This window comes from Prionailurus viverrinus, chromosome C2 (genome assembly GCF_022837055.1).
Source record: "Prionailurus viverrinus isolate Anna chromosome C2, UM_Priviv_1.0, whole genome shotgun sequence".
NCBI lineage: Eukaryota > Metazoa > Chordata > Mammalia > Carnivora > Felidae > Prionailurus > Prionailurus viverrinus.
The window spans coordinates 34,477,792-34,504,166 of record NC_062569.1 but is presented as its reverse complement, the minus strand read 5'-3'; the positions used below and the strand labels follow the sequence as shown (position 1 = coordinate 34,504,166).

The 26,375-nt window shown below is 52.8% G+C and overlaps 1 protein-coding gene across 1 annotated transcript; it reads left to right on the top strand.

The window, feature by feature from the left end:
- The first annotated feature begins 1,098 nt into the window (after positions 1-1,098).
- On the top strand, positions 1,099-2,235 carry FOXL2 (forkhead box L2). Its single transcript, XM_047875902.1, has one exon. It carries the CDS (start codon positions 1,099-1,101, stop codon positions 2,233-2,235), a length of 1,137 nt encoding a protein of 378 aa, XP_047731858.1.
- The last annotated feature ends 24,140 nt before the right edge of the window (positions 2,236-26,375 follow it).

Below are 26,375 nucleotides of genomic sequence, written 5' to 3'. Positions count from 1 at the left end.
CCGTAGGATTACAACGCGGATTCTGAGGAGGGTCCCTAGGTCCAGGGGCAGCGCAAGGAAAGGTCAAGGGGCTTCGGGCGGAGCTTCTGGGCACCCCTTCCCGATCCTCTTCTCAACCCCATTCGGCCCAGTCACTCTGAAAGCGCCACGGACAGGCCAGGCCAGGCCGAGGCTTCTTGGTTCGGTGACCCTCGTTTCTAGGCTGATTTTCCCAAAGCCACCGCGCAGCTCTCTCCACCCCACCTCCATCCAGCCCCCTCCCCGTCCCGCCCCTCCCCCAGCCCCAAGCTAGAAGTTTAGCCCCGAGACCGCCGCAAAGGGCAGAGCAGAAGAGTCGTTTTCCTTCACCTGAAAGCCGCGAGGAGGCTTGGCGCGCCTCTCCTCGCTAGGGCCCGAGCTCCCTGGGCACTGGCCGAGTGCGGACGGACCCCGCCGGGGCCCTCGGCATCTCCCGGCCCAATCCGCAGAGCCAGCACCCGCGGATTGCAAGGGCTTGCGAAAGCGTGAGCCCGGTCGTCCGCCGGGCCCCCTCAGCTCGCTGGGAGGGGGCAGGCCGGTCCGGGCTGTGCGGGGCGTTTACAAAAAGTGACTTGGAGATGAACTCGCCCGTGCGCGACTGGCCGCCCCGCTATAGGGGCGAAGGCGCCTGACGCAAGCGGAACTCCGCGGAGCCCATACGAATCAGAACTGAGCGAGGCTCCTGGCGCACTAAGGACTCCAGGAGGCAGCTCCGCCAGAGACGCGGGTCGTGCCTCGGGAAACCGGAGGGTGGGGGGAGGGGAAGAGCGCCGAAAAGAAAACCCACCGAGGCGGGGACTGGCCTGGGCGGGGAGGGGCGGCGGGGCCGGAGCCCCTCTCTGCTGGGCGGACTCCCCATGGCCAGAGGCTGAGCTCCACTCCCGCCAGCCGCTCCCTAGGGGAAGGGGAAGAGGAGAGGAAAGGAGCGAGAGGCCGCCAGCGAGCGAGCACGGGCGGCATCCGCAGTCTCCAGAAGTTTGAGACTCGGCGGTGAGCGGACTTGTGCGCCCAGACTCTCTGCCGCGCCAGCGCCAAGGGAAAAGAGCAGGGGCTGCCTGGCCGCCGCGCGCCGGCTTTGTCATGATGGCCAGCTACCCCGAGCCCGAGGACGCCGCGGGGGCCCTGCTGGCCCCGGAGACCGGCCGCGCAGCCAAGGAGCCCGAGGCGCCGCCGCCGCCGCCGAGCCCCGGCAAGGGAGGCGGCGGCGGCGCCGGGACAGCCCCGGAGAAACCTGACCCCGCGCAGAAGCCCCCGTACTCGTACGTGGCGCTCATCGCCATGGCGATCCGCGAGAGCGCCGAGAAGAGGCTCACGCTGTCCGGCATCTACCAGTACATTATTGCCAAGTTCCCGTTCTACGAGAAGAACAAGAAGGGCTGGCAGAATAGCATCCGCCACAACCTCAGCCTCAACGAGTGCTTCATCAAGGTGCCGCGCGAGGGCGGCGGCGAGCGCAAGGGCAACTACTGGACGCTGGACCCGGCCTGCGAGGACATGTTCGAGAAGGGCAACTACCGGCGCCGCCGCCGCATGAAGCGGCCCTTCCGGCCGCCGCCCGCGCACTTCCAGCCCGGCAAGGGGCTCTTCGGGGCCGGAGGCGCCGCGGGCGGCTGCGGCGTCGCTGGCGCCGGGGCCGACGGCTACGGCTACCTGGCGCCCCCCAAGTACCTGCAGTCCGGCTTCCTCAACAACTCCTGGCCACTACCGCAGCCGCCTTCGCCCATGCCCTACGCCTCCTGCCAGATGGCGGCGGCCGCTGCAGCGGCGGCCGCCGCCGCTGCAGCCGCGGGCCCGGGCAGCCCGGGCGCGGCCGCGGTGGTCAAGGGGCTGGCTGGCCCGGCCGCCTCGTATGGGCCGTACTCACGCGTGCAGAGCATGGCGCTGCCTCCCGGCGTGGTGAACTCGTACAACGGCCTGGGAGGCCCGCCGGCCGCGCCCCCGCCGCCGCCGCACCCTCACTCACACCCGCACGCACACCATCTGCACGCGGCCGCCGCACCCCCGCCGGCCCCGCCGCACCACGGGGCAGCCGCACCGCCCCCGGGCCAGCTCAGCCCCGCCAGCCCTGCTACCGCCGCGCCCCCGGCGCCCGCGCCCACTAATGCGCCGGGCCTGCAGTTCGCCTGCGCCCGGCAGCCCGAGCTCGCCATGATGCATTGCTCTTACTGGGACCACGACAGCAAGACCGGCGCGCTGCACTCGCGCCTCGATCTCTGAGAACCCAGCGCGCGCCGGCTGCGAGGATGCAGGGACGTGCGACGCCGGCCTTAGCCGCAGCCACCGCCGCCGGCCGGACCACGCGCCCTCTGTGGGGCCATCTTCTGAGCCAGCGTCCAAGGCCCTCTGCGCCTCCTCGCTCCCTTCAGCTCCTCTCGCCCCTCTTTGTCTCCTCCGCTTCTCCTCCTGTTGCTCGGCCCCCTGCCCTCTCTGCCCTCTCGCTCCTCCGGCCTGCAGGCCGCCTCTCCGTGCGCCTTTTGCAGGCCTCGTCTCCTCCCGACGCCCGAGCCTCCGGGCTGGACACCCCATGCCAAAATTCAGAACCGAGAGGAAGTGCCGGGGCCGAGGTGCAGCCGGGCGTCGGCCGTGCAGACCTCTTGGCCTTCTCACACAGGTCGGTGCGCTCGCGCTCGGCTTTCCCCGCCCGGCTGCCGCGCAGTCCTTGCCTGGAAGCGTCGGTCCGGGCGGGCAACGAGAACCCGCGCCGCCAGAGAAAGGGACAAACGTGTGTTTGCTCCACGCTCCACGTAGCCTCCTGGAGCAGCTCAGAAGCGGCTAGCCGGGGCCCACTGGATGGGGCGGGGGTTGGGCCCGAGCAGGGAGCGGGGCTGCCTCGCGCGGCTGCCTGTGCGGGGGGGTTTACAGCACGTCCGGCCTCAGAGACAGGCTGCGCGTCCTCCGTTCCCGGTCCCGGCGCTTCGGGAACCTCCAGGCCCCAGGCGGCTGGCTACAGTTTCGCCCAAAAGATCGGGAGGGCTGTTTTAGATAACACTTAAAAAATATTTTTTTAAAGAAAAAACTAACCGGGAAAACCGGCGAAGTATTGTGGCCTTGGAATTTGCTAAAGCAAAACATGAAAATCTCTTCCAGGAGATTTGAAGTAGAATTCCTGTCGGGCCTTCAGAAAGCTATGTTCAGAGAGGTAGGAGAATATGCTCAGTAAAAGATGGTTTCCTTTACGAATTGGTGGGGAGGGGGGGGGGGGTTCTCCCCTCTATCTAAAAACAAATCAAAAACAAGTTTCCCCGGATCTTCCGATGCAAGCCCGGAGTGCGGGGAGATCACTGCCTGCCTGGCGGACGCTACAGGGACGGCTTGTGCTCTCTCTGATTTTTGTTTTGCAAACGTCTTGCTTCTCCCACCTTGGGCAGGAGAAATGTGAAACCTGGCAGCAGTCGGACCAGGCGGGCTTGTGGCCCCGAGCCGACTGGCCCGAAACCCCTAGACCTGGTTGTTCCGTAGTGTGTCGTTTTGGAGGACCAAATTTTCTAGAAAGAACTAGAGCACTTTTGTTGTTTTGTTTGTTTGTTGTTACTGTCTTGTCAATTCCCAAATAAATTTTTTGTTTTAACACGGACTTCTATTATTTCCGCTTCGCCTAAGTATGTTCAGCAGCTGGTTAAAAGAGGGAGATGTCCAGCAAAATTTTATACTCTTTCAGATAAATAAGAGTTGAGGGCAGCCCGAGTGGAGGGCGTTTGTGTTGTCGCTGCTGCTTTGTTTTCCGGGAGATTGTTTTCTGTGTCATCGCTGGTCTGTTGCGGCTGTTTAACGTCATCAAAGAGACTTTATCAGTGGTTCGTTCACAAGGCGTAGGTGTAGTAGGATTTGTTCGATTTTTGCAACTGTTCAGGTTTGTATTTTACCTCTTACACAGTGGTACTAAGTGTATGGACTGTGTTTTCATTATATTGAACTCATACGTTTATATTTTTCCAGACAAATATAGTAACTAGAAGAATTTATTCCAAATAGAGAAAATCCTGGTTGGGGAAATGTTCTGCAGGCTGCAAACCTCTGTACAAATGTAAGGAGCGACTTACATTGATTGCTTTATTATTTTTAATTAATCAGAATTCATTTACCTTAAGATATGTGTAAGAGATTTAGGAGTATCAGAGAGGAATGGACACTGCATGGCTGTAGAAATCTATTTTTTTCCTTCTTGTCCTCTACTGAGACTCTTCAAATAACGAATTCAGACTGGTGCTTCTGCACTGGCACACGGGTATTTGACCATGTTGCAGACCCGGGAGCTCTAGGGTTATGATGGGTGGGCAGCCTTCAGTCGGCTGATGGGATGACAGGTATTGGCTGGTTTTTCCCAGGGACTGTGGTAGAGCTTGGGCTAGACCCCACTCCGTCCATGTGTCCGTCACCACCCCTCAGGCCCCAGACAGTAGTGGCCACAGGTCCAGGCTGACCAGCGGCCCAGGGGCACCTGGTGACAGGGACCAAGGCTACAGGCCTCCCACTTCAATCTATACTACTGGCCATGCTGTAGGATCATGGCGGGGGGGGGGGGGGGGGGGGGGGGGGGGGGGGGAGGGTGATCCCTGTTATGTGTTATTAGGCCCCAAGAGGAAGTAGCTCTGATTCAGGACACCTTTCATCCCTTGGGTATCACCGGGGAGATTGGAAGGTGGAGGATAAAGCCATCGCTGTTCTGAGGAGCATCACCCTGTGCCCTCAACTGGAGCCTGCCAATGCCAGGGGAGCCGGAAAGAGCAGGCTGGTGAGGGAGGTTCAGCTGGGGTGAATAGCCCAGGAGACTGGTTAGGCCTAGTATCCGCGTGCTTCTAGTGAACCATTGCACCATTGTCTGGCTAAAAGGAGTCGCAGGAAAGAAAGTGGACTGCCGTGTGCTTGTCTGTCTGTGCTTTCTGTGGTGTGAACATGTATCCCATGGGCAGTTGTGTTGTCTATGCCTGCTGCAAATATGTGTGTACAGTGTAAGTCATGTCCTGGTGACAGGATGGGAGGTGTGTACGTCTGTCATTAGCCTTCGGAGAGGGCATATATTTGGGGCGTTGTAATAATCATATGCCTACTACTCAAGGAGTGCTTACTGGGAGGACCGTGTGTGTTGCATTCATAAGCCATCGGTAATGTGTGCAGTTATGTTCTCAGTATATACTTGCTGAATGATAAGAGAGAATACATACAGACACTTTGCTTGAGCTGGGTAAGGCTGTCTGTTCCAGGGTTAGTTCTCAGCACCTCCTAACAGCTATCCCAAGCAGAGAAAGCAAAAAAGGGAAGTCTCCAGAGCAGAGCTTTCAGTGAGGTAGGGGAAGCTGGCCTAGGCCAGCACTGGAGGACAGCTTCTCTCTGTCCCCAAGAGCTGAAAGGCAAGAGGCACCCAAGGCTGCAGAGGGAGTGGGAGTCTCACCAAGTATGGAGGATGAAATGAAGGAATCAGTGAGGGATTCCTGGTCTACACAGGGATTAGAGGAGAGATCCCACACAGGGAAGGCAGATAGATCATACCCCCACTTCCCAATGGATGCCCACAGGAAGACATCTGTCTCTAATTCCAGCCCTAGGGGTTTCTCCATAACTCTATAGTTTGGTCATTTCCCCCACTGCTAAAAGTTTGAGGCAATGACTGACCTTCTTCATCTCTCATTTCCTTTCTCTCCTCTCCTTCTTTGCACTTTTGAATTTCTAATAGAGAAGATGATTTAAGGAATTCCCTAAGTGAGGGCAAAAGTATTTAAGAGAGTTCCTGATATATATATAGCAGTTATGCCTTAGCACTTACAGTCTGGTCTAGATGGCTGGACTGTGTGGGTGTATGTATTTATGTTTGTCAGTGTATACTATAAATACAATTTAGAGTTTGATGCAAATACCCTGCCAGTTTCTGCATCTCCTGGGTAACGAGTGCCTACACATGATATTGAATGAGGAGTATGTGTGTGCTTAAGCATGTAAACATCCTCACACTCATCACTGACAAGATGAGCCCCCCTCCTCACATTTACACACAAATCTTTGGTCATCCCTGCCCCCCTAAGACTGCCCAGCCAAAATACTTGGGTTGAACGGGGTAAGGTGTCCTGTTCTCAGGGGGATGAGGGAGAAATCAGTGCCAGTGCAGTACATGTACCAAGGAACTGTCAAATGGGGACCTAGGGTGTTTTCTGGGATGGCCTCACACCCTACTCCAGAGGATGTCGTGGCCCCACTTCCCCTTTGCATAAGTAAAGAGTTCACTGCCCTACATCCCCAGTTTGGGTGGGCATGAAGCTTAGGATACTTCACCTGAGGTTAGGTGCTGGGCTGTCCCACTAAGGGAGGCTGGAGCTCCAAGCTTCTAAAAGCCCCCTGGTGGTGGGTGGAAATCAGGGGCAAACCACAGCTTCTTGCAGTCAGTGGGGCAGGAGAGGATGGGCCAAGGAACTGGGTCAGACCCAAGACAGTCTGCCCATGAATAAGCTCTTCCCTTAATGGAGGCTTGGAGCACCAGAACCACTGGGCCAGGGAGGGCATCAGGGTCAGGAAGCTGCCTGGTTGGGAGCCCTGCAGTGCCCCTTCCCTGTGGAGCTAAGCTGGTGGTGACCATGCCTTATTGGTCCCACTCGCTACTTCTATGGGGCTGTCCCTGCTTCTTGGAGTAGCCTGTGGGACCTACAGGAAAGGATGGGACTAGGAGGCATACCTCTCCTGTGTGGTAGGGACCAGAGCCATGGAGCGGTTGGGAGCAATCGTCATGCCCCTGGTTCTGCCTTAGAGACAGCAAGAAATTAAGGATTCTTGAAACCAGGCACTCTGTATCTGCTTTCTAATTTCTGGAGACATGGCTCTATTCTGTCTCTTAGCTTACATTTAAGGAACCAGAGGTCCTGAGAAGAAAAGGCCCATCCAATGGTCATCCAGCTATCTGTGGGGCAAACGACCTTGGGAATTTTAGAAAGCACTGTGAGCACTGAGCCCAGCTGCTCACTGGGCTCTCTGAGTGGCACAGGCCCTGCAGCCCGATGTTTGATGTTCCAGAAGCTCCGTGGGTAAAGGGACAGCCAGCCAGAGGAGAAAGAAGCCCAGGACTGAGCTGCAAGCAGATTGTCCCCCCAGGACATTCCACTGGGCCTGCTGTTTGCTGCACAGGCTCCAGCTTAGCGATAAGCTCTGACAAGCTTGTTGTGAGACCATGTCCACCCAGGGAGGTGGCCTATGTGGGATGGGGCAAGGCCTATTCAGCTGGGAAGAACTAGTGTAGAGCCCAACAACCCCCTGTAATAACTGTGCGACCTTGAGCAAAGCACCCATTCTGAATTTCAGTTTTCTCATCTATAAAATAGAAATAAGTATATATATTTCACTGGGTTATTAAAGTAATTAAATGTTCTAATGTAAAAATGCTCAGTTTGTAGTGTCAATATGGTTTTCCGTCCCACATTGAAAGGAGGAAAGAGAAGGAGGGAGGGAGGGAAGGAGAGAAGGAGGGAGGGAGGGGAGGAAGGAAGGAAGGAAGGAAGGAAGGAAGGAAGGGAGAGAGGGAGGGAGGGAGGAAGGACGGAAGGGAGGGAGGAAACGCCTTCCGTAGTAACCTTGTAAGGTCTGATATTCTATCCCAGTGGCCATAGCCACCCCTGGGCCCCTGAGAGCCCAGACCATGGAGCACCTTTCCAAGTCAGGGCGCAGGGGATTGCGTCTCCCTGCCCCAGCCCCTTGACCTTCAGAATGAGGTGCGTGCTGTTGCTGTGGCAGTGAATGCCCGAGCCCTGGGGCTCCTCCAACCGCCCTTTCTTCTCCTAAGGCAATCTTCTCGGATAAACGAGGTTTTCTCTGACAAAGGCCCAGCTGACCCGCGGAGTGTGACACCCGTCCAGGCACAGCCGCCACCCTCAGGCTCTTGGGCCGACGCCTCCCACCCTCAGGCGCCTCCCTTTGGAACGCGGAGCTGTTTGAACGTTTTCCCCGATTTTTCAGAAAAGCGGTAGGTAGCCACCGGGCGGGAAGTTGCGGAGGTCAGCTTGTGGGAGAGCCCCCCTCCCTCCCGCCCTCGGTATTTGTGGAGAAACGAGAAATCTGAGGGGCAAACGCAGGAAGCGGGTTGGGCCGAGCTGCGGCGGGCAGGGGCCCCCGCGGGCGGGAGGGGAGCAGGGACGGTGTGGGGCCAGTGGCTCCGAAGACCCGGGCCTGTGCCGCCGGAGCCTCCGGTTTGCAGGCCCGGTGGCGGCGCTGCAATCGCGGAGCTGCGAGCGCGGAGCGGTCGCTTCCTGGCAGCTCTAAACAAAATTCGGGGTAAACGACTGGGCCGCTGTGAGCCCCGGGTGCTCCCCGCCGGCAGGGAGGGCAGAGGAAGCGCGGGAGACCCCCAACGTCCCCAGCGACGCCGAGCGCAGAGGACAGAGGCCGCCCGAGCCCCCGCCACACCGGCAGGCCAACTCCGGTTCTCCAAGTTGGGAGTCCAGCCTGACTGTGTTGGTAATAATACTAACGAGCCGAATCAAACAAAAACCTTTCCCCGGATCTTCCTCTACGTACAAAGGAAAATTACTCCTCTAGGCAGGCAAAGAAAAGGAAAGGGCAGGATCCCAGGAAACTTCCATCTCTATGGACGAGGAGGGAAGGCGAATATGCTTTTTGCTTTTTTTGTTTGTTTCTAGGGGGGAAAAAAGGAAATTCGACACATATTTTTAAAAAATCTCCCCCCAACAAACGCTAAAGTCTGTGAGTGTGAGCAGAGTCAGGAAACCGAGCCCCAGCCTGCAGTGACACCGGGCCTTTGTCTTCTTTCCTGAAGCCCCCAAGACTGCTGACAAGCGCCGAGATAAAGGCCGGGTCAGAGCCCCGCGGAATCCCGAGGGAGGGGGCCGCCGAGCCTTCCCACTGGCCACTTCCAACAGGCCGGCCTTGCCGGAACCGGGGCTACCAGGCCGGGCGCTGCTCCCCGACCCCAGGCCCAGCTCCGGCACCGAGCCGCGCCGCCCGACTTTCCCCGAGAGCCTTCCGCCACTAAATTCCTTCTGCCACTACGTTCCCACCAGCATTACGTTCTGCTCCTAAAGGCTCTCAGAGGGTGAGCGGCCGTGGCTCCCCGCCGGACCTCGCCCGACTTGGTCTTCAGAGTGGAACCGTGCGCAACTCTTGCGGAGACGCGCGTTCGCGGCGGCTGGGCTCGGTTGGCCAACAGGATCCGAACCCGTTTGGTGTCCGTCGCAGCTAAGCCTCTGTGCCTTCTCGCGGCCCGGGAAGCTCCTCCAGCGCTTGGCCTCAACTTTTCTGCCTCACGCTCTCTCGTCCGCCGAAGGGTCTGCGGGAGACGGCGGGAGAGCGTTTGTGGCCCCATCCTATTGGTGTGTGCTGTTTAGAAACGCGGGTCGCCGAAGGACTCGAGCCTCTGCGGCGTTGCCTCTGCGTGGCGGCGGCCTGGGTTTCCCAGAGTAGAGTACGCATGGACTCCTTTTCTCCGCAGACACATCCAGGTGATGCGAGGGCTGGGCGGCTCGGAATCCTACCCGAGAGAGGGAAAACGAGCCCCGCGACCCGCGGGTGAGGAGGTGGACTGACCTCCCGTAGCCACGCTGCGCGCCTCCCCACGCACACCATTTGCGGGCCGGGGAGGGCCCCAGTCCCGCTGCAGCCGCACATCTTCCTCAACGGAGAGAGAACCCTCGGTTCGCCTGTCTTCCTGATGGTTTGTGAAGGTAGGGGCCCCAGACCGTCTCTCCTGAGCTGAATGGAGGAATCTGGGTCCCTCTTTTGTCTTCCTCGGGACGCAACGTAGGGAGGTAAAGAAAACCCGACAGAGGAGTGAGGACCTGCAGCCTCGCGTGCTTGGAGTGCCCTCCACCTCTTCCTTTTTTTGCCCCTTGCCCCCACCAGCCGATTCGCGGATGCGGATCTTGGTCCCCAGCGAAACTGGAGCTGCCCACCGGCCTGCAGATGAGAGATGAAGGAGCCGGGCGGCGCCGAGTCGCTGACCGGATCCGGGCTTTCCCGCACCGTGGAGCGGCACGTTTCCCCGGTGGCACCGACCCAGTTGGAGAGAAACGGGTCAGCTGAGCCGCGCGCACACTCTGCCTTTAGGCACAAACAGTAGTGTTCGAGTGCGGAGTGTGCATGCACACTTCAGCACGAGGGTGTCCCGTATCTATGTGCATGTACAGTAGACGCATACATGTGTGCCTTTGCCATGCATCTAGGGAGACAAGCAAACACATTGTCACACGAGTGACGTGCATGCGCCCACGTTTGTGTGCTGTTCTTGCATGTGTCCTGTTCACACGCTATGAACACAGATGAAGTTGGCTGCTCATGAGTGAATTATGCCTCACATTTACACAAGCCTATTCAATTTTCAATCACGATTTTCACAACTACCCTGGGACATGCTCTCCTGTGGAATTTCAGACCGGGAGACAACAAGCCAAGAGAAGTTCATGGATGCCCGTTTGCACACCGTCTATAAGAGACCAAGGCTAGGCAAAGACTGCCTGCTGTGGAATGTAGATGTGATGGCCCAGTGTGCTCTTAGGTTGGCCTGTTTAGCACCCAAGCAACTCAGGCCCCTGGGCCTTTGGCCCTTCGCCAAGCTTGCCGAGACACTCAACGATCCGGTGCTGGGCTTCATTCCATTGGTGGATAAGTGGGCTCTGCCAGAGCTAGTGAACCCGATGCCCAAGACAAGGGAGCTCAGGTTGCCTCGGAGCACGGAGACGGAGCACCCGAAGATTCCAGGGACAAGGCAGTCACGAGCAGCTTGATCCCAAAGCCTGGCGGAACTGTGTCTCCAATACAGCCACGTCGGGCAAACGCGGGGTGCCGGGATCTTTTCACTGGAGCAGCAAACACAGCAGCCCTGTGTTGTGCCAGAGCCGAAGCAGTGATGAAACTTGAATTCATTGAGTTTCTGCTGTCTTGAATCTCTCAAAACCGTACAAGACCTGGAGCCCAACCATGCCCATTTTACAGAAGTGTTTAGTCTGGGTTGGAATCCCCAATTATCTCTGTCCGGATCCCTCTGTCCCCAGTGCAGATCTCCAGGCTGTGGCTTGAGCCTCGTCTCCTGCACGCCTCTGGGAGCCTCCCAGCTCCTAGCCTCTGACTTTCCTCCACCAAGGACGTGAATATCCTAGCTCTCACAGCATCATTAAAAAGGTTCCTACACGCTTGGAATCTGTTGTAGGTAGGTAGGTAGGTAGGTAGGTAGGTAGGTAGGTAGGTATTCCCTGTGTGTGTAGGGTTTTGCTTCTTGCTTCCTCTTCTGGGGCATTTGGTTACTATGGGCCCCAAGCCCTTGGTCTCCCAAACTGAGATTGTGGGAGGGGTGTAATTGACCACAATTTGCCAGGTGCCCTTGGGCCTCGGCGCCTGACTCCTGAAGAATGAGATCGCTGGTTGCCACGCTACAAGGCCACCCTCACCCAGCAAAGCCTGGGCGCTGGAAGGGAGCCCACTGTATGGCGAGGTCGCCAGGTGGCCGCGTAGCCTCGAGGCTGCCCTCTGCTGGCACCAAGCGACGTCATCGCCACCTCCCTTAGCGGCCCCGGGAGCTGTACCGACGAGGGGGTCACGCAGGGCAAGGCGACCCCACAGCGCAGAGCGAGTGGCCCCACTCTCGCTGGATCCTGGGAGTGGCCGCCCCACTTGCAACCACTGCCTGGACGCTCCCGTATTTCTCGATCCCTGGCCCCTGCACCACCCCTCGGGCCCCCCTCCCCCATCCCCACGCCGGCGCCAGAGATTCCAAGTGCTGGGACTAGGGGCCTGCTTGGAGAGCCAGAGCTCTACATTGGCAATCCAGCTGCTCTGCGGCTTCCGCCGGGTTCCCCAGCCGACTGGCCCTCGGGAAGGAGCGGAACAGGGCGTGGGAAGCCGCAAACCCGCAGGCGTCCATCGGGCGTTTCCCTGAAGGCCGCTGGTGGACTCTGGGGACCTCAGGGAGAGCCCCGGGCTGTGCTCAAGCCTCTTTACTCCAGCACCATAGCATTGATCGGTATCCCGTGCGTTACTGCCCACACCAAGAAAACCCTGCCCTTCCGCTCCGATTGACTTCCAATCCCGTTTTAACGGTAGCCTCGGCGCCTGGATGCCTCTAGTTATAGTGCACTTGTCTCCCGAACCAAATTAAGAGCCTTCAAGGACTTGCAGGGGCCGATTGCAACCTGCCCCGCACCGAGTCTCTCTCAGGTTCTGCCTAGTGGTGAGGGAACCGATTTAAAACGCCTCTATCCACGCTCTTGAAATAAATGCTAGACGGTGAGTCGGGAAGACATTCTGTGAACTGAAATCCAAGCTGACATACAAATCAACCAATAATCATATCTGTTTACTTCCAGTGCTATATATAGGACTTTTCACATTTTCACTTTTTCCCTCCTTTACAAAGATAATTCAGATTGAAGAAAGGTGGGGAAATAAAACATTAAAATTCAAAAAGAAAACAAAATTACAGGTAATCCCATCCCTCCCCCATGAGGTAACCACAGTTAACATTTTGGTGACTTCCCTCTATTTTGGTTTTCATATTTTATATAATTGTACATGATTAAAGCCATATTTTATATAGAATTTGCAATTTTGTATCCTGCATCTTTTAATCTTTCACCATATCTTATTGAGACATGATTTTCTTTTTTTCTTTTCTTTTTCTTTTTCTTTTTTTTTTTTTTTTTTTTTTTTAGATTTTACTTAAGTAATCTCTACACCCAACGTGGGGCTCAAACTTACAACCCTGAGGTCAAGAGTCATATGCTCTACCAACTGAGCCAGTCAGGTGTCCCTGAAACATGATTTTCTTTTTTTTTTTTTTTTTTCAACGTTTATTTATTTTTGGGACAGAGAGAGACGGAGCATGAACGGGGGAGGGGCAGAGAGAGAGGGAGACACAGAATCGGAAACAGGCTCCAGGCTCTGAGCCATCAGCCCAGAGCCCGACACGGGGCTCGAACTCCCGGACCGCGAGATCGTGACCTGGCTGAAGTCGGACGCTTAACCGACTGCGCCACCCAGGCGCCCCTGAAACATGATTTTCAATGAACCTTTAATAATCCATCGTATGAGTGAATCATAATTTTTTATATAACAGAACAAATCTCTTTGTTTCAGGTCCAGGAAAGTCTCCTTAGCTTCATTCTCTGGGTCCCTAAATATGTAATCAGTCATTAATCAATACATCTAGAGTCCTTTGTTAGCCCAAAAAAGAGAGTTCATGGTCCCACCCGCAGGGCACAAAGGATCCACCCAAAATTTGGGATTGCCTGGAGCCAGGAAAGGACCTTCCAGTCCCTGCTGACAGCTGTCTCCCTTTGCAGACCAGTGAAGCTGGAGTGCTGGGAGAAAGGTCTTGAAAGAAAGAAAGCAGGGACCAGCAATGTATCAGGAGAGCTGCCCTGGAGTGCTTCTAGGACCAAACCTCCACACCCCCAGCTGGCATACAAGACAGTGTCTGTGCCCTGAGTTTCTGTGTATCTTGTAATAGTTAGGAGACAAACACGCCTGCATTTGAATCCTGAATCGTCCCCCTTAGAAGCTGTGTGACCTCAGAAATGCTGCTCAACCTCTCAGAACCCCATTCTTTAAATTGGAATAATAATGCTACCACATTGAGCTTTTAAAGTATTCAAATAAATAATTTGAATAATTACATCACTTAGCCCGGTGCCTGTGCAAAGAACTCCTCAATACATGGTAGTTACTGCTCCTACTGCCTCTGCTGTTGCTTCTGGCATTAGCTTTGGTCTTGGGGATCACTGCAATTGCCCTCTCCCTCAACTCCTGACCCCATTGCTACTGTTAAACACAAACCCAAATCCTGGCACCAAGCCGGGTCCAGGTTCTCAGGGCTGAAGGAGTCATTTCCAGCACTCTGGTTGGGCTGCTCAGGACCTTCTGACAATCAGGCCTGGGCTTGGACTGTTTATACTAGAACCGTTAAAACAGGAAAATATGCAAACCCTTCATTCACAGGGATCCGGCTATTGTTGGGTCAGAAATGATATTTTTGTTTCTAAAATAAAAGGTACATTTGTTCCTTTGCACACACACACTTTTTTTTTTTTTTTTTTTTTTTTTTGGTTGTGTCTACAGAGCTAAGAGGGCAAAGCGAATGACCTGGTTCATTTGACCAGCTCAGGCAGTTAATCTGGAAAGGTCCCTTTGGCCTGATTGCTTGTATATATGGGCTCCAACAAGCCTGAACTTTGCTGAGTTCTACTCTGTATGCGCACAGACTAGGCTCTTATCCATCTCCCAAACAAAATGCCATCTCCCAGACTTGACAGGGACACCAGCTCCATCTAGAAATGAGGAATCTCAGAAATCACATTAATTTTTTTTTTAATTTTTTTTTCAACGTTTATTTATTTTTGGGACAGAGAGAGACAGAGCATGAACGGGGGAGGGGCAGAGAGAGAGGGAGACACAGAATCGGAAACAGGCTCCAGGCTCTGAGCCATCAGCCCAGAGCCCGACGCGGGGCTTGAACTCACGGACCGCGAGATCGTGACCTGGCTGAAGTCGGATGCTTAACCGACTGCGCCACCCAGGCGCCCCAGAAATCACATTAATTTAGCCAGTCTGATCCCAGGAGACTCAACAGCACAGCAAAATCTCATGGAGAGGGGAGCCTAGGTAGCTCAGTTGGTTAAGTGACTGACTCTTGATTTGGGCTCAGGTCATGATCTTGTGTTTCCTAAGATCAAGCCCATTGTTGGGCTCTGTGCTGGCAGCGGGGAGCCTGCTTGGGATTCTCTATCTCCTCTCTGCCCCTCCCCACCTCCCAAAATAAATAAAGTTAAAAAAAATTTTTTTTAATCTCATGGAGAAAGTTTTTAAGGAGTGGATTTCCAGATCCTCTTCAAACTGTCCAGCTTCTGCCTCTCTGGGGCTGGTGCTTGGCGATCCACGTCTGTGTGTATAAGTCAGTTCCTCCAGATGATTCTGATAAAGACTATGAACCCACATTAGGGAACCACCGCTGTGCCCAATTGAATGGAAACTGAAGTTTCTCCAAGTGGACTCCACAAAAATACAGATTCCAAAGAATCCTCCTTTGGGACCACATGGACTCACAAAGAGCCTGGTTCAAACAGCAGATGTTTGTGTGAGTGTGTGTGTGTATGGGGGTGGGGGGAATACATGTTTGTTTTTGTGTGCTTTTGTTGTGCTGTTGTCTGTGCACGTGTCAGTCCTCTTTGGCCACAAGTAACATAAATCCACCAGAGCTGGCTTAAACCAAACAGTGCGGGTGAGAGGTTGTTATAAGGACTTGTAAGGGAGCGCTGGAGCCCTGGGAGGGGTGACAGCCAGACTTCCTGAAGGGCTAGAACAGGGGCTGGGGTGATGGCGGCAGCCCAGGTAGCTTCCTGCCACAGACTAACTTTTCTTGCTGCCTCTTCAAGCCTCTCCTCTGCTCTGTCCAAGGGAGGACCTCAGGGGGCACCTGGGTGGCTCAGTCAGTTAAGCGTCTGACTTCGGCTCAGGTCATGATCTTGCGGTTTGTGAGTTCAAGCACCATCTGTGCTGACAGCCCAGAGCCTGGAACCCCCTTCAGATTCTGTGTCTCCCCCTCTCTCTGCTCCCCTCCCCAGCTCACACTATCTCTCAAAAATAAATAAACGTTTAAAAATTTTTTTGAGGACCTCAATTATAGCTATTATCTCTGAGTCCCAATTCCACTTTCCTGTGAGAGAGAAACTGGCTCACCTGGGTCAGATCTTATCCTGGAGGTCCACCGGTGGTCCTGTCAACTGGAGCCACTGGCAAGGTGGCAGGTCCTGTAGGTATTTCTGAGGGTCTCTTCCTAGGGGGAGAGGGCAGCCACGGCACTCATTGGAGGGTAAGAAGACAACCCCTGAACTCTGCTTTGCTTCAGTCTGGCCCCTCCAACCATGCAATAAGTAGTGAGCTGCACTCCAAATGCCACCTGGGAAGTCAAAAAAAATATTGCACCCAGGCTCTACATCTGGGGTGAAAACTCCATCAAGAGTTTCAAAGCAACCCAGGTGAATCTAATATACAGCAAGGGTTGAGAATCATATAAATAACCAAATAGGAAACCTATAGCCAATTTAGCCATTACTTAAATACACAGCTTCAAAAATACAACTAATTAAGAGGATAATAATTAAAACCTAATGGGTTGCATATGACTGATTTTCATCTAAATTGGAAAGTGACATCTTAATCCAAATTTCAAATGCCATGATTACTAACATTTAACATTTTCTAAACCTCTTGATATAAATGTTCAGTTACATTCCTAAAGAAACGTGCCTTTTCTAGAGATCCTAAACCACTAGAACAAAGGATGCCTCCCCATGGCTTTGGTTGACTGACCCCAGCCCCCCCCCCCCCCCCCCATAGACCACCTGCCCCTTCTTTTCCAAGGTCTCCAGCTTGTTGGGGCAATCTGAAAGCTCCCAACGCTGAATCGCACTGACCTTGTTTGCTCATGCCCACAGGCCTGTGCTTCAGGATTCCCACCCAGGAGCATCTGACACAGGAGACCAAAGAGGAGAGGTTGTGCCTCCTTCATCAAGCTAGCTAACAATGATCAAAACTTTGTCCTAGTTCATGGCAAGCTTGAGGAGTGTCTTCATTTTGTTTTGCCTTGTTTTCCCTCCTGGTGAATTCCCAAACAATTTATCAGCCAAACAGCAAATATTTCATAAACAGCTATGATGTGCAAGGCACAGAGTAAAAAGAGAAGTATCATCTCCGAGAGATCCAGTCACTGGCAGAAGTGCAACAGCGACCCCTCTAGGCCTGGCCTTGCGTGGATCCCAACAGCATATGAAAGGGATCCCTTTCTCAGCTTCCTGTTCTTCCCAGCCTGGCCCAGGGCTGGGACTCAAGCAAATGGGAGAGGGAAAGGATGACAGGACGGAAAAGGGAGCTGTCATGCTTGGTTGAATGCAGGAATGGGGGTGGGAGTTGGGGGATGCTGCTCTTCCCAAGCTTGAACCACCCTGAGAACTGTTTCCTGGCCCCAGCACCAGGTAGCACAGACGGCAAGACCAAATTGCCTTCAGAAAACTGGGAAAGGCAGTCACACAAAGGCCAGTGGCTGATGCAGGCTGTACAGGCTGGGCATACATACCATGACCACTTTGAGGTACAGAAAGGGCTTGGAGATGCCAAAAACAGCCTAAGGTAGCACTTTTCAAAGTGTGGAGCCCAGACCATCAGTATCACCTGGGATCTTGTTTGAAATACAAACTCTCAGCACCACCTCAGACACACTGAATCAGCAACTCTAGGGGGTGGGAACAGCAACCCAAGGCCTCCAGGTTATTCTGATCCACACTGAAGTTTGAGAGCCATTGGTCCACTCTAGGGAATGCAAGGAGGGAAGGCACTTACTTGTCCCAGATAGCCCACTCCTGAAACACAGAGTAAGTCTAACCTCTTCCAGGCTCTTAGATCTCTAAGCAGGTTCCATGACCTCAGATGTCACCCCAGCAAGAATTACTGCCACTGTCCTCCCCACCACCCACCCCCTATAACCCATCCCCCACCCCACCCCACCCCCACAGACTCTCCCTGTCAGAGATGACTCACAGCCCAGGCACAATGACACAGAGCCAGGGGCCTCTCTGGAGGCTGGGGATATGGAGAGAAACATCACCCTGCCTGGAGTCCTAGGGCAGTTAGTTACCAGTGTTTTTCTTTTCTTTTTTTTTTTTTTTTTTTTAGTTTTTTTTAATGTTTATTTATTTCTGAGAGAGAGAGGGAGGGAGAGAGAGAGAGCAAGAGCCAGTATGAGCGGGGGAAGGGCAAAGAGCGAGGGAGACAGAGGATCTGAAGCCCGCTCCATGCTGATGGCAGCAGGGCTTGAACCCACAAACCGTGAGATCATGACCTGAGCTGAAGTTGGTTGCTTAACTGACTGAGCCACCCAGGTGCCCCACCAGTGTTTTTCAAAGGCCTTCAGCACTTGCCCACTTACCTACACATGCTGCTGGGAAATTCCAGCCCCTGAGCTTTGGAGTGGGACTTGCTTGGTACACTGCTGGACAAAGGTGGTCAATCAAAAACAGGCTCCAAAGGAAAGTGAAGCTAGGCATATTCATATCTACCAAGTGATTCTCAAAGTGGTGTCTGTGGACCAGCAGCATCAGCATTACCTGGAAAACGTAAACTATGAGACCCCACTCCACCTACAGAATCAGAAAATCTGGGGGTGGGGCTCAGCAATCTGGGCTCGTTCTTGTTTTTTTTTTTAATTTTTAACGTTTATTTTCAAGAGAGAGAGAGAGAGTTGAGCCAGGGCACGGGCAGAGAGAGGGAAACACAGAATCCGAAGCAGACTCCAGGCTCTGAGCTGAGAGCACGGAACCCTACGCGGGGTTCGAACTCAGGAACTGTGAGATCATGGCCTCAGCCGAAGTCGGACACCCAACCGACTGAGCCACCCAGGGGCCCCAGCAATCCGTGCTTTAACCAGCCCTCCAGGAGACTCTGAGGCTCCCTTACCCAAATGTGAGGACCACTGGCGGGGAGCTGATTTCAGCTCATCCAGGAGCCAGCCCAGCAGCGGGGTGCCTAGCTGACTTAAAGGATTAGGACCACCCCACCCCCCCCCACCCCCCCGCGGGCTGTCGGCCCGGAGGCCGGGGACTGCAACGTCCCCACCGCGTAGCCGAGCTGCCCCCCAGTCCGCGGTCCCTGCCAAGTGTCGCGGGGTCTGCAGGCCCGGGGCCGCAGGCAGTGGCCTCGCGGGGAGGAATGACGGCCGTGAGACTCCACTCTGACTTATTTTGTTCCATTCCGGGAGGAATAATTTGTTTCGTATTGGAATCAAAGCGCCTCTCGCGGCGCTTCCGTTTTATCCCGGCCGCCCTGGGGCGGGGCGGGAGGAAGAGGCTCGGCCCCGCGCCGCGGCTGCTTCCCATTAGCGCGGGCATGGTCCCCATTACGCTGCGGAGCCTGTCCCAGCTAACCGGACGCAGCTGACCCGCCCCTGCGCCGCGACACCCAGAGACTCATCCCTCCCCACCCTGATGGCAGATGGCCCCGGTGGCGGGATCCGACCCAGGCCGTCCAAAGAGCTCACCTCCGCGGCTTGGCAGGCACGGTTCCTGCCATCACCCCGTTGGAGGTGCTCCTTGGGGTCAGACACTGCCCTTCGGAGGGCACTTCCAGGCCTCATCTTTTCAGTGGAAGTTGGTTCAGGGGGCTCCTCCACGCCAAGCGCGGAGCCCAACGTGGGGCTTGAACTCACAACCCCAAGATCAAGATCTGAGCTGAGATCAAGAGGAGGACGGACACTTGGGGGCGGACGGACACTTGGGGGCGCCCGGGTGGCTCCGTCCGTTGAGCCTTAGACTCGATTTCGGCTCAGGTCATGATCTCATGGGTTCGTGAGTTCCAGCCCGGTATCCGCGGCATTTGCTCTGACAACACAGAGCCTGCTTGGAATTCTCTTTCACACTCTTTCTCTGCTCCTCCCCTGTCCGCTCTCTCTTTCTCTCAAAAAATAAATAAGCTTAAAAAAAAAAAAAAAAGTCAGACACTTAACCAACGGAGCCACCCAGGCACCCCCCCCCCCAAATTTTTCACTATTAAGAAAGAACAGGGGCACCTGGGTGGCTCAGTCGGTTGAGCAACCGACTTGATTTTGGCTCAGGTCATGTTCTCATGGTTCCTGGGGGAGTCAAGCTCTGCACTGACAACAAGGAGCCTGCTTGGGATTCTGTCTCCCTCTCTCTCTGTCCCTCCCTTTCCCTCTTTCTCTCTCAAAATAAGTAAACAAAAGAAAGAAAGAAAGAAAGAGAGAGAGAGAGAGAGAGAGAGAGAGAGAGAGAAAGAAAAGAAAGAACGAACGAACACATTGCAGTGGGGATCTTTGATATTTGTTTCTTTCCTTTAAATTGTTGAGGGGTGCCTGGGTGGCTCAGTTGGTCAAGTGTGGGACTCTAGCTCAGGTCATGATCTCACTGTTTGTGGGTTCGAGCCCCGTGTCAGGCTCTGTGCTGACAGCTCAGAGCCTGGAGCCTGCTTCCCATTCTGTGTCTCCCTCTCTCTCTGCCCCTCCCCTGCTCATGCTCTGTCTCTTTCTCTCTCAAAAATAAACATGAAAAAATGTTAATTGTTGAGTGTATACTATATTTTAATAACTTTTGTGTGATTATATAGGCAATAGATATTTTTTGCAGGGAATGTGAAAAAGCCAGGACATTATAAAAATAAATAAAAATCAACTATCATCCATCCCAACTCCCCTTTTGTTCATCAAGCTTTTCTTACTTCTGAACTCTTAATATCATGCATCCCTAGATTCCTACAACTTCACTCACTTTCATCTTGCTTTGTATTTAATAGTTGCTTGTCTTTTCAATACTTCTTCATTATGATATCATTGAAACAAAGGCCAAACCTTTTTCATCTGGATAATAACCATAACAGCTACTTTTTACTGGGTACCTAGTCTGTAACAGACCTAATACAATGTTATCTCACTGAATTCCCATAAACTATATTATATTTCCTATTATTATATGAGAAAAGTTAGGCTGAACAAACTTAAATAACTTGTGCAAGGTCATGCACGCATCTTGTAAATACCAGCCTTGGAACAGAAGTGACATCACATTCATGCCCTCTCCCTGTGTGAGCTTAGAGTAGAATTGCATTGATAGATGACCGCTAAAATCTCTTCTGATTCAGGACTATATTAATCTAGTTGTGATTAATAACCTGCTGTATCTCTGCATCAATTACAATACTTCCAAATCACTTTAAGAATTTAAACAGTGAGGGCTTTACTATTTCACAAAAGAGAAGACTTTGAGGTTAGTGGCTCCAGGCTCTGGATACAGTCACTCAAAGACTTGAGCAGGAGCCCTGCTACTTGTTAGCTTTTACCTCTGTGGACTATAGCAGGTCCAAGCATCACATTTAGATTTTAAAATGTCCAATGGGAGGGGCTCCCGGATGGCTCAGTCACTTGAATGTCTGACTCTTGATTTCAGCTCAGGTCATGATCCAAGTCATGGGATGGAACCGTATGTTGGTTCAGCGTGGAGCCTGCTTCAGATTCTCCCTCTCTCTCTCTCTCTCCTTCTGCCCCTCTCCCCCACTCATGCTCTGTCTCCCTCTAAAATAAAATTTTAAAAAATAGGGGTACCTGGGTAGCTCAGTCGGTTAAGCATTAAGTGTCCAACTTCGGCTCAGGTGATGATCTCATGGTTTGTGGGTTTGAGCCCTGCATCCGACTTTCTGCTGTCAGCACAGAGCCTGCTTTGGATCCTCTGTCCCCCTGTCTCTCTGCCCCTCATCCCATGTGCGCTCTCTCTCTCTCTCTCTCTCTCTCTCTCTCTCTCTCTCCTCAAAAATACATAAACATTTTTTTAATGTTTATTTATTCTTGAGAGGAGAGAGACAGAGTGGGAGTAAGGGAGGGTCAGAGAGAGAGGGAGACATAGAATCTGAAGCAGGCTCCAGGCTCTGAGCTGTCAGCACAGAGCCTGACGCAGGGCTTGAATCCACGGACCATGAGATCATGACCTGAGCCAAAGTCGGACGCTTAACCGACTGAGCCACCCAGGTGCCCCAGTACATAAACATTTTTAAAAAATAAAATAAATAAAATGTCCAATGGGAAAAGGACCCATTTCTTTGAGGCTCTCTCTTAGGAGTCTGGACCACTTTCCCAGAAGCCCTCAGCAGACCTCCCTGCTCATCTCATGGGCCAAGGCTGAGCCACACGCGTGTTCCTATTTGCTGGCAAAAAAATGAGACCACTGTGGCTGGCTCAGACAAATTGGGGTCTGGCCCAGAGTGGAGCCAGGGTCTCTGCAGTATTTGAGTTGCATCCCTAAACCTGCATCCCTGAGCAAAATTAGGGTTCTCTGAAGAAGGAGAGGGGGGAATTGGCTGGGGGGCAGCTAGCACCATAATCTTAAAGGGGAATATACCAATAAAGTAATGAATGTGAGCTAAAGTGAAAGCAATTTGAAATTTTCCTCCCCGCCGCCATGCACACTTGGAATATTATTACTCTTCTTTAAATATGTCTATAGTTTTTTAAGATTTTATTTATTTTTTTTTTTTTTTTTTTTAAATTTTTTTTTTTTTCAACGTTTATTTATTTTTGGGACAGAGAGACAGAGCATGAACGGGGGAGGGGCAGAGAGAGAGGGAGACACAGAATCGGAAACAAGCTCCAGGCTCCGAGCCATCAGCCCAGAGCCCGACGCGGGGCTCGAACTCACGGACCGCGAGATCGTGACCTGGCTGAAGTCGGACGCTTAACCGACTGCGCCACCCAGGCGCCCCTAAGATTTTATTTTTAAGTAATCTCTACATCCAATGTGGGACTCGAACTTACACCCAGAGATCAAGCATCACATGCTCCACTGACTGAGTCAGCCAGGCGCCCCTATGTCTATAGACTTAAGTAAATTAGTTAAATGACAATTGTCAAATGATAGTGTTTTAGTTAGACTCTGAAATTTCTTTGGGGAAAGAAAAAGGGACTCAATTCCATGGCCTGGAGACCAGACTACCCTCAAGATCAGAGGTTTCTCTGTGGTCTGGCCTTGTCTCTCCTGGACTGCCTGGTCTCCCCCAGGGACTCCCTGCTTCTCAGCATGTCCCCCTAGTCTCTACTTTCTCAACTGGGTCCCTCCTGGGTTTACTGGCCACTGAGGCCCCTCCAATTCCCACTTCCTCTGCAAATTGACAACCTCTTTTGGAAATTCCTAATTCCAATCGCCAAGACTAGTGACTCTGTTTGGGGCTGATAATCCTGCCAAGACAAGCCACCTGAGAGGTTGCTGGCCTGGCCAGCATCTGGAGTGGCTGCCCTGGGGAAATGAGCTACCCCAGCTCCAATCGGCTCTGACCAAGACAGGGAACAGAGTCACTTGCCACAAAACCCGACTGTTGAAATGTGCCCCTTTGGGAAGTCCCAGTAGGGATGGGGCAGGGCACTTCCCATTAGGTCTGACACCTGAAATTCATTTTGCTTTTCTATAACCAAACGTGCACTCCAGGTAAGTCAACCCTATCTAATTCAATTCTGAGCATATAGTCGGTGCTCAATAAGTACCAACTAGTTAGTCAACTCATCCCAAGGAGTTGCTATAGGCCAGTGTTTATCCAACTTTAACATGCATGCAAACCACCTAGAGCTTATGAAAATGCAGGTGTTAATTCAGAAGATCTAGAGTGGGGCCTGCAGTCCTAAAACACTCACAGGCAATACCCTTGCAGATCCTCTGGAGCACACTTTCAGCAGCAAAGTTGTGGGCAACCTTTGGGCTTCCTTCCAACCCAGGATATATATAGTGTTAAGACTCCATCAGCGTGCACCCTCCCCTGCCGCCAGACTGCCTGTGACTTGCCCCCATCAACCAGACACTTTCCTCCTTCAGTTCCTTTGCTTGGACATTTCCTCTGCTTCAAAGTCCTCCCTTAGTTCCATGTTCTCCAGATCACCACAGCACTACCGATATTTGGGACCAAATCATTCTTTGTTGTAAAGGGCTGTCCCGTATGCTGGAAGATGTTTAGCAACATTCCTGGTGTTAAAAAGAAAACCATATGCCCAAAATGGCATCACTTGGGCCAGGCCAAGTCACCAAACCCGGAGCTTACCTGACCTAACTGCAGTTTCAATCTCCCCCTGAAATGTAAGTCTCCAGGCACCTGGGTGGCTCAGTCGGGTAAGCTTCTGACTCTTGCTTTCTGCCGAGGTCATGATCTCACGGTTCCTGAGATCAAGACCCTCCTCCGGTTCTGGCTGACAGCACAGAACCTGCTTGAGACTCTCTTTCTCTCACTCTCTCTCTCTGCTTCTCCCCCTCTCAAAATAAAAAAATAAGCTTAAAAAAAACAAGAGGGGGGCCTGGGTGGCTCAGGCAGTTAAGCGTCTGACTTTGGCTCAGGTCATGATCTCATGGTTTGGGAGTTCAAGCTCCGTGTTGGGTTCTGCATTGGCAGCACAGAGCCTGCTTGGGATTCTCTCTCTCTCTCTCTCTCTCTCTGCCCCTCCCCTGTGCTTTCTGTCGTTGTCAAAACAAACAAACAAACAAACAAAAACAACAGCTAAACTTAAAAAAGAAAAGAAAGAAATGTCTCAACCAATCAGTCAGGAATTTTCTGAGAAGCACCGATGAGGTAACATGTCACATAGGCCCTCTCCATCCCCCAAAGGAAGATGAAGTAATCCACCTAATAAGACTCCCTCTCTTTCCCTGTAAGGGAAGCTACCCTTGTTGTGAACAATCCTATCTTTTCCTTCACTAATAACTTTCTTACCCCACCCTCCTTCCCATAAAAACTCACAATTTTGTGTAACTCCCCAGAGCTCCCTTCTGCTTGCTAAATGAAATGCTGCCTGGTTCATGAATCACTTAATAAAGCCAATTAGATCTTCATACTTACTGAGTTGAATTTTTGTTCTTCAACAGTAGTCTCTACCTGTTAGATGCCGGTAGCTCCCTTCCTCAGCTGTGACAACCAAAAATGTCTCCAGCCACTGCCATGTGTCTCCTGGGGGACAAAATCACCCCTGGTTGAGAACCACTGCCCTAAGACTTTGAATCAGAATCTACATTTTAACAAGATCCAAGGCAATTCACACGCATATTAAAATTTGAGAAGCATCGCTCTACGATACAGCTGTAGTCCCTTCACCCTCTCCTCTGAACTCTCACCCCCTTTGCTACCTGTGCCTCTTACTGGACAAGTCCTCACACCTCTCCTGTACTGGCATTTAGCTGTAGCTGGGAGGCCCAGCTTAAGCCCCACGTGTTCTCAATGCAGGAATGCAGGTATGCCTAGAGGAGGCGCACACTGAAATTGTTTCTATCTGGCATCTATTCTCCTTTCTTCTTCTAAGAGAACCTTGACGTCCTTCCTTTTTTTTTAAAGATTTTATTTTTAACTAATCTCTACACCCAACATGGGGCTCAAACTCACAACCCCGAGATCAAGAGTCGCACTTTCCACCAACTGGGCTAGCCAGGCGCCCTGAGAACCTTGATGTTCTATGGGAGAATGACCTCCCCTCACTCTCATTTCAGTGGTCCAGATGGGGCCACCTCTATTCTCATGGGAGAGGATATTGATTTCAACCCATCTTCCACACAGATTGCTTTGGTAGCAGGCAAGTGAATTATATGCCAAGGAGACCTAATTCCAGAACTTTTGTGGGGACTAAAGACAAAGGGAAGATCCCGTTCCACCAAGACTGGTGGCTATGAGGAAGATAAAAACCTGGAAGTTTTGGGGTCAGCCAAGTGGAAAAAGTCAGCCTGATTGAAGCCAACACAAAAGAAAGGACTGAGTTCTGACCACAATGTTTGAGCTCATGGCTCCAGCCATACCTGAAGACTTGCCATGAGTTTTCAGTGATATAAAGTAATACATTTCCTTTAAAATTTTTCAATTTTTTTTTTTTTTTTTTTTTTTTTTTTTGACAGAGAGAAAGAGAAAGGGAATATGAGCTGGGGAGAGGCAGGGAGAGACAGAGACACAGAATCTGAAGCAGGCTCCAGGCTCCGAGCCATCAGCACAGAGCCTGATGCGGGGCTCGAACTCACAAACTTTGAGATCATGACCTGAGCTGAAGCTGGATGTTTAACCGACTGAGCCACCCAGATGCCCCAATAAATTTCCTTTAAAACAATTTTTTTGAGCAGCTTGAGTTTCCATCACTGCAAACAGCAGACTCCCGGCTAACGTGTGTTAGCTGTCTAAGGAGTCAGGGCTGTCTGAGGAGTCGGGTCATCACGGATATGTGCCGGGATCCTATGCAGCCACAGGCTGAGTTAGAAATCTTCATCAGGAGGGTCCTAAGACCCCCAACTACCAGCAGTACCGCATCCGTGCCCAGGTCACCAGATGCAACCCCGATGCGAGGGAGGGAGCATCCTCCTACCCCTGCCAAGGTCACAGCCCGGCTGCAGTGAGACCACAACTGTGAGGTCCCTGTGGATCCTTGAGGACTGCCACTTTGACGGCTTGGCAGATGCCCCCTGGATTGAAAATAGCCTCAAGCCAGGATAGGGAAGAGCCACCACCCTCAAGTGACTTCATAGGCAGCAAAGTTCCACAAGGGGGCAGGGCAGTCCAGAGCAGACCAAGGTGGGAGAAATGTGTTTATGAGTTCTCTGAAAATTCCCCTGGTGAGTCGGGCGGCACTGTGGGGACAGGATAGCTCTGCAGCAAACTGAGGTCTTGCATTCTGCAGATAGAGACTGAAGTCACTGAAGTCAGGGTTAGAGCTGGGTACCCTTAACACCCACCGGCGGGAAAGGCTCAGTGGACTTTAGTTTAGTAATGTTCCTGAGGATGCCCTGGGGAGGAGGCAGAGGCTCAGAGGGAACAGCCACATGCTACACTGGGGCTCCCAGCTTCACCAGCATGGCAGTGAGACAGCAGCGATGCCAGGCCCA

What these genes read in the sequence shown, in the direction of transcription:
- FOXL2 (XM_047875902.1), top strand. Translation starts at nt 1,099, where the DNA reads ATGATGGCCAGCTACCCCGAGCCCGAGGACGCCGCGGGGGCCCTGCTG.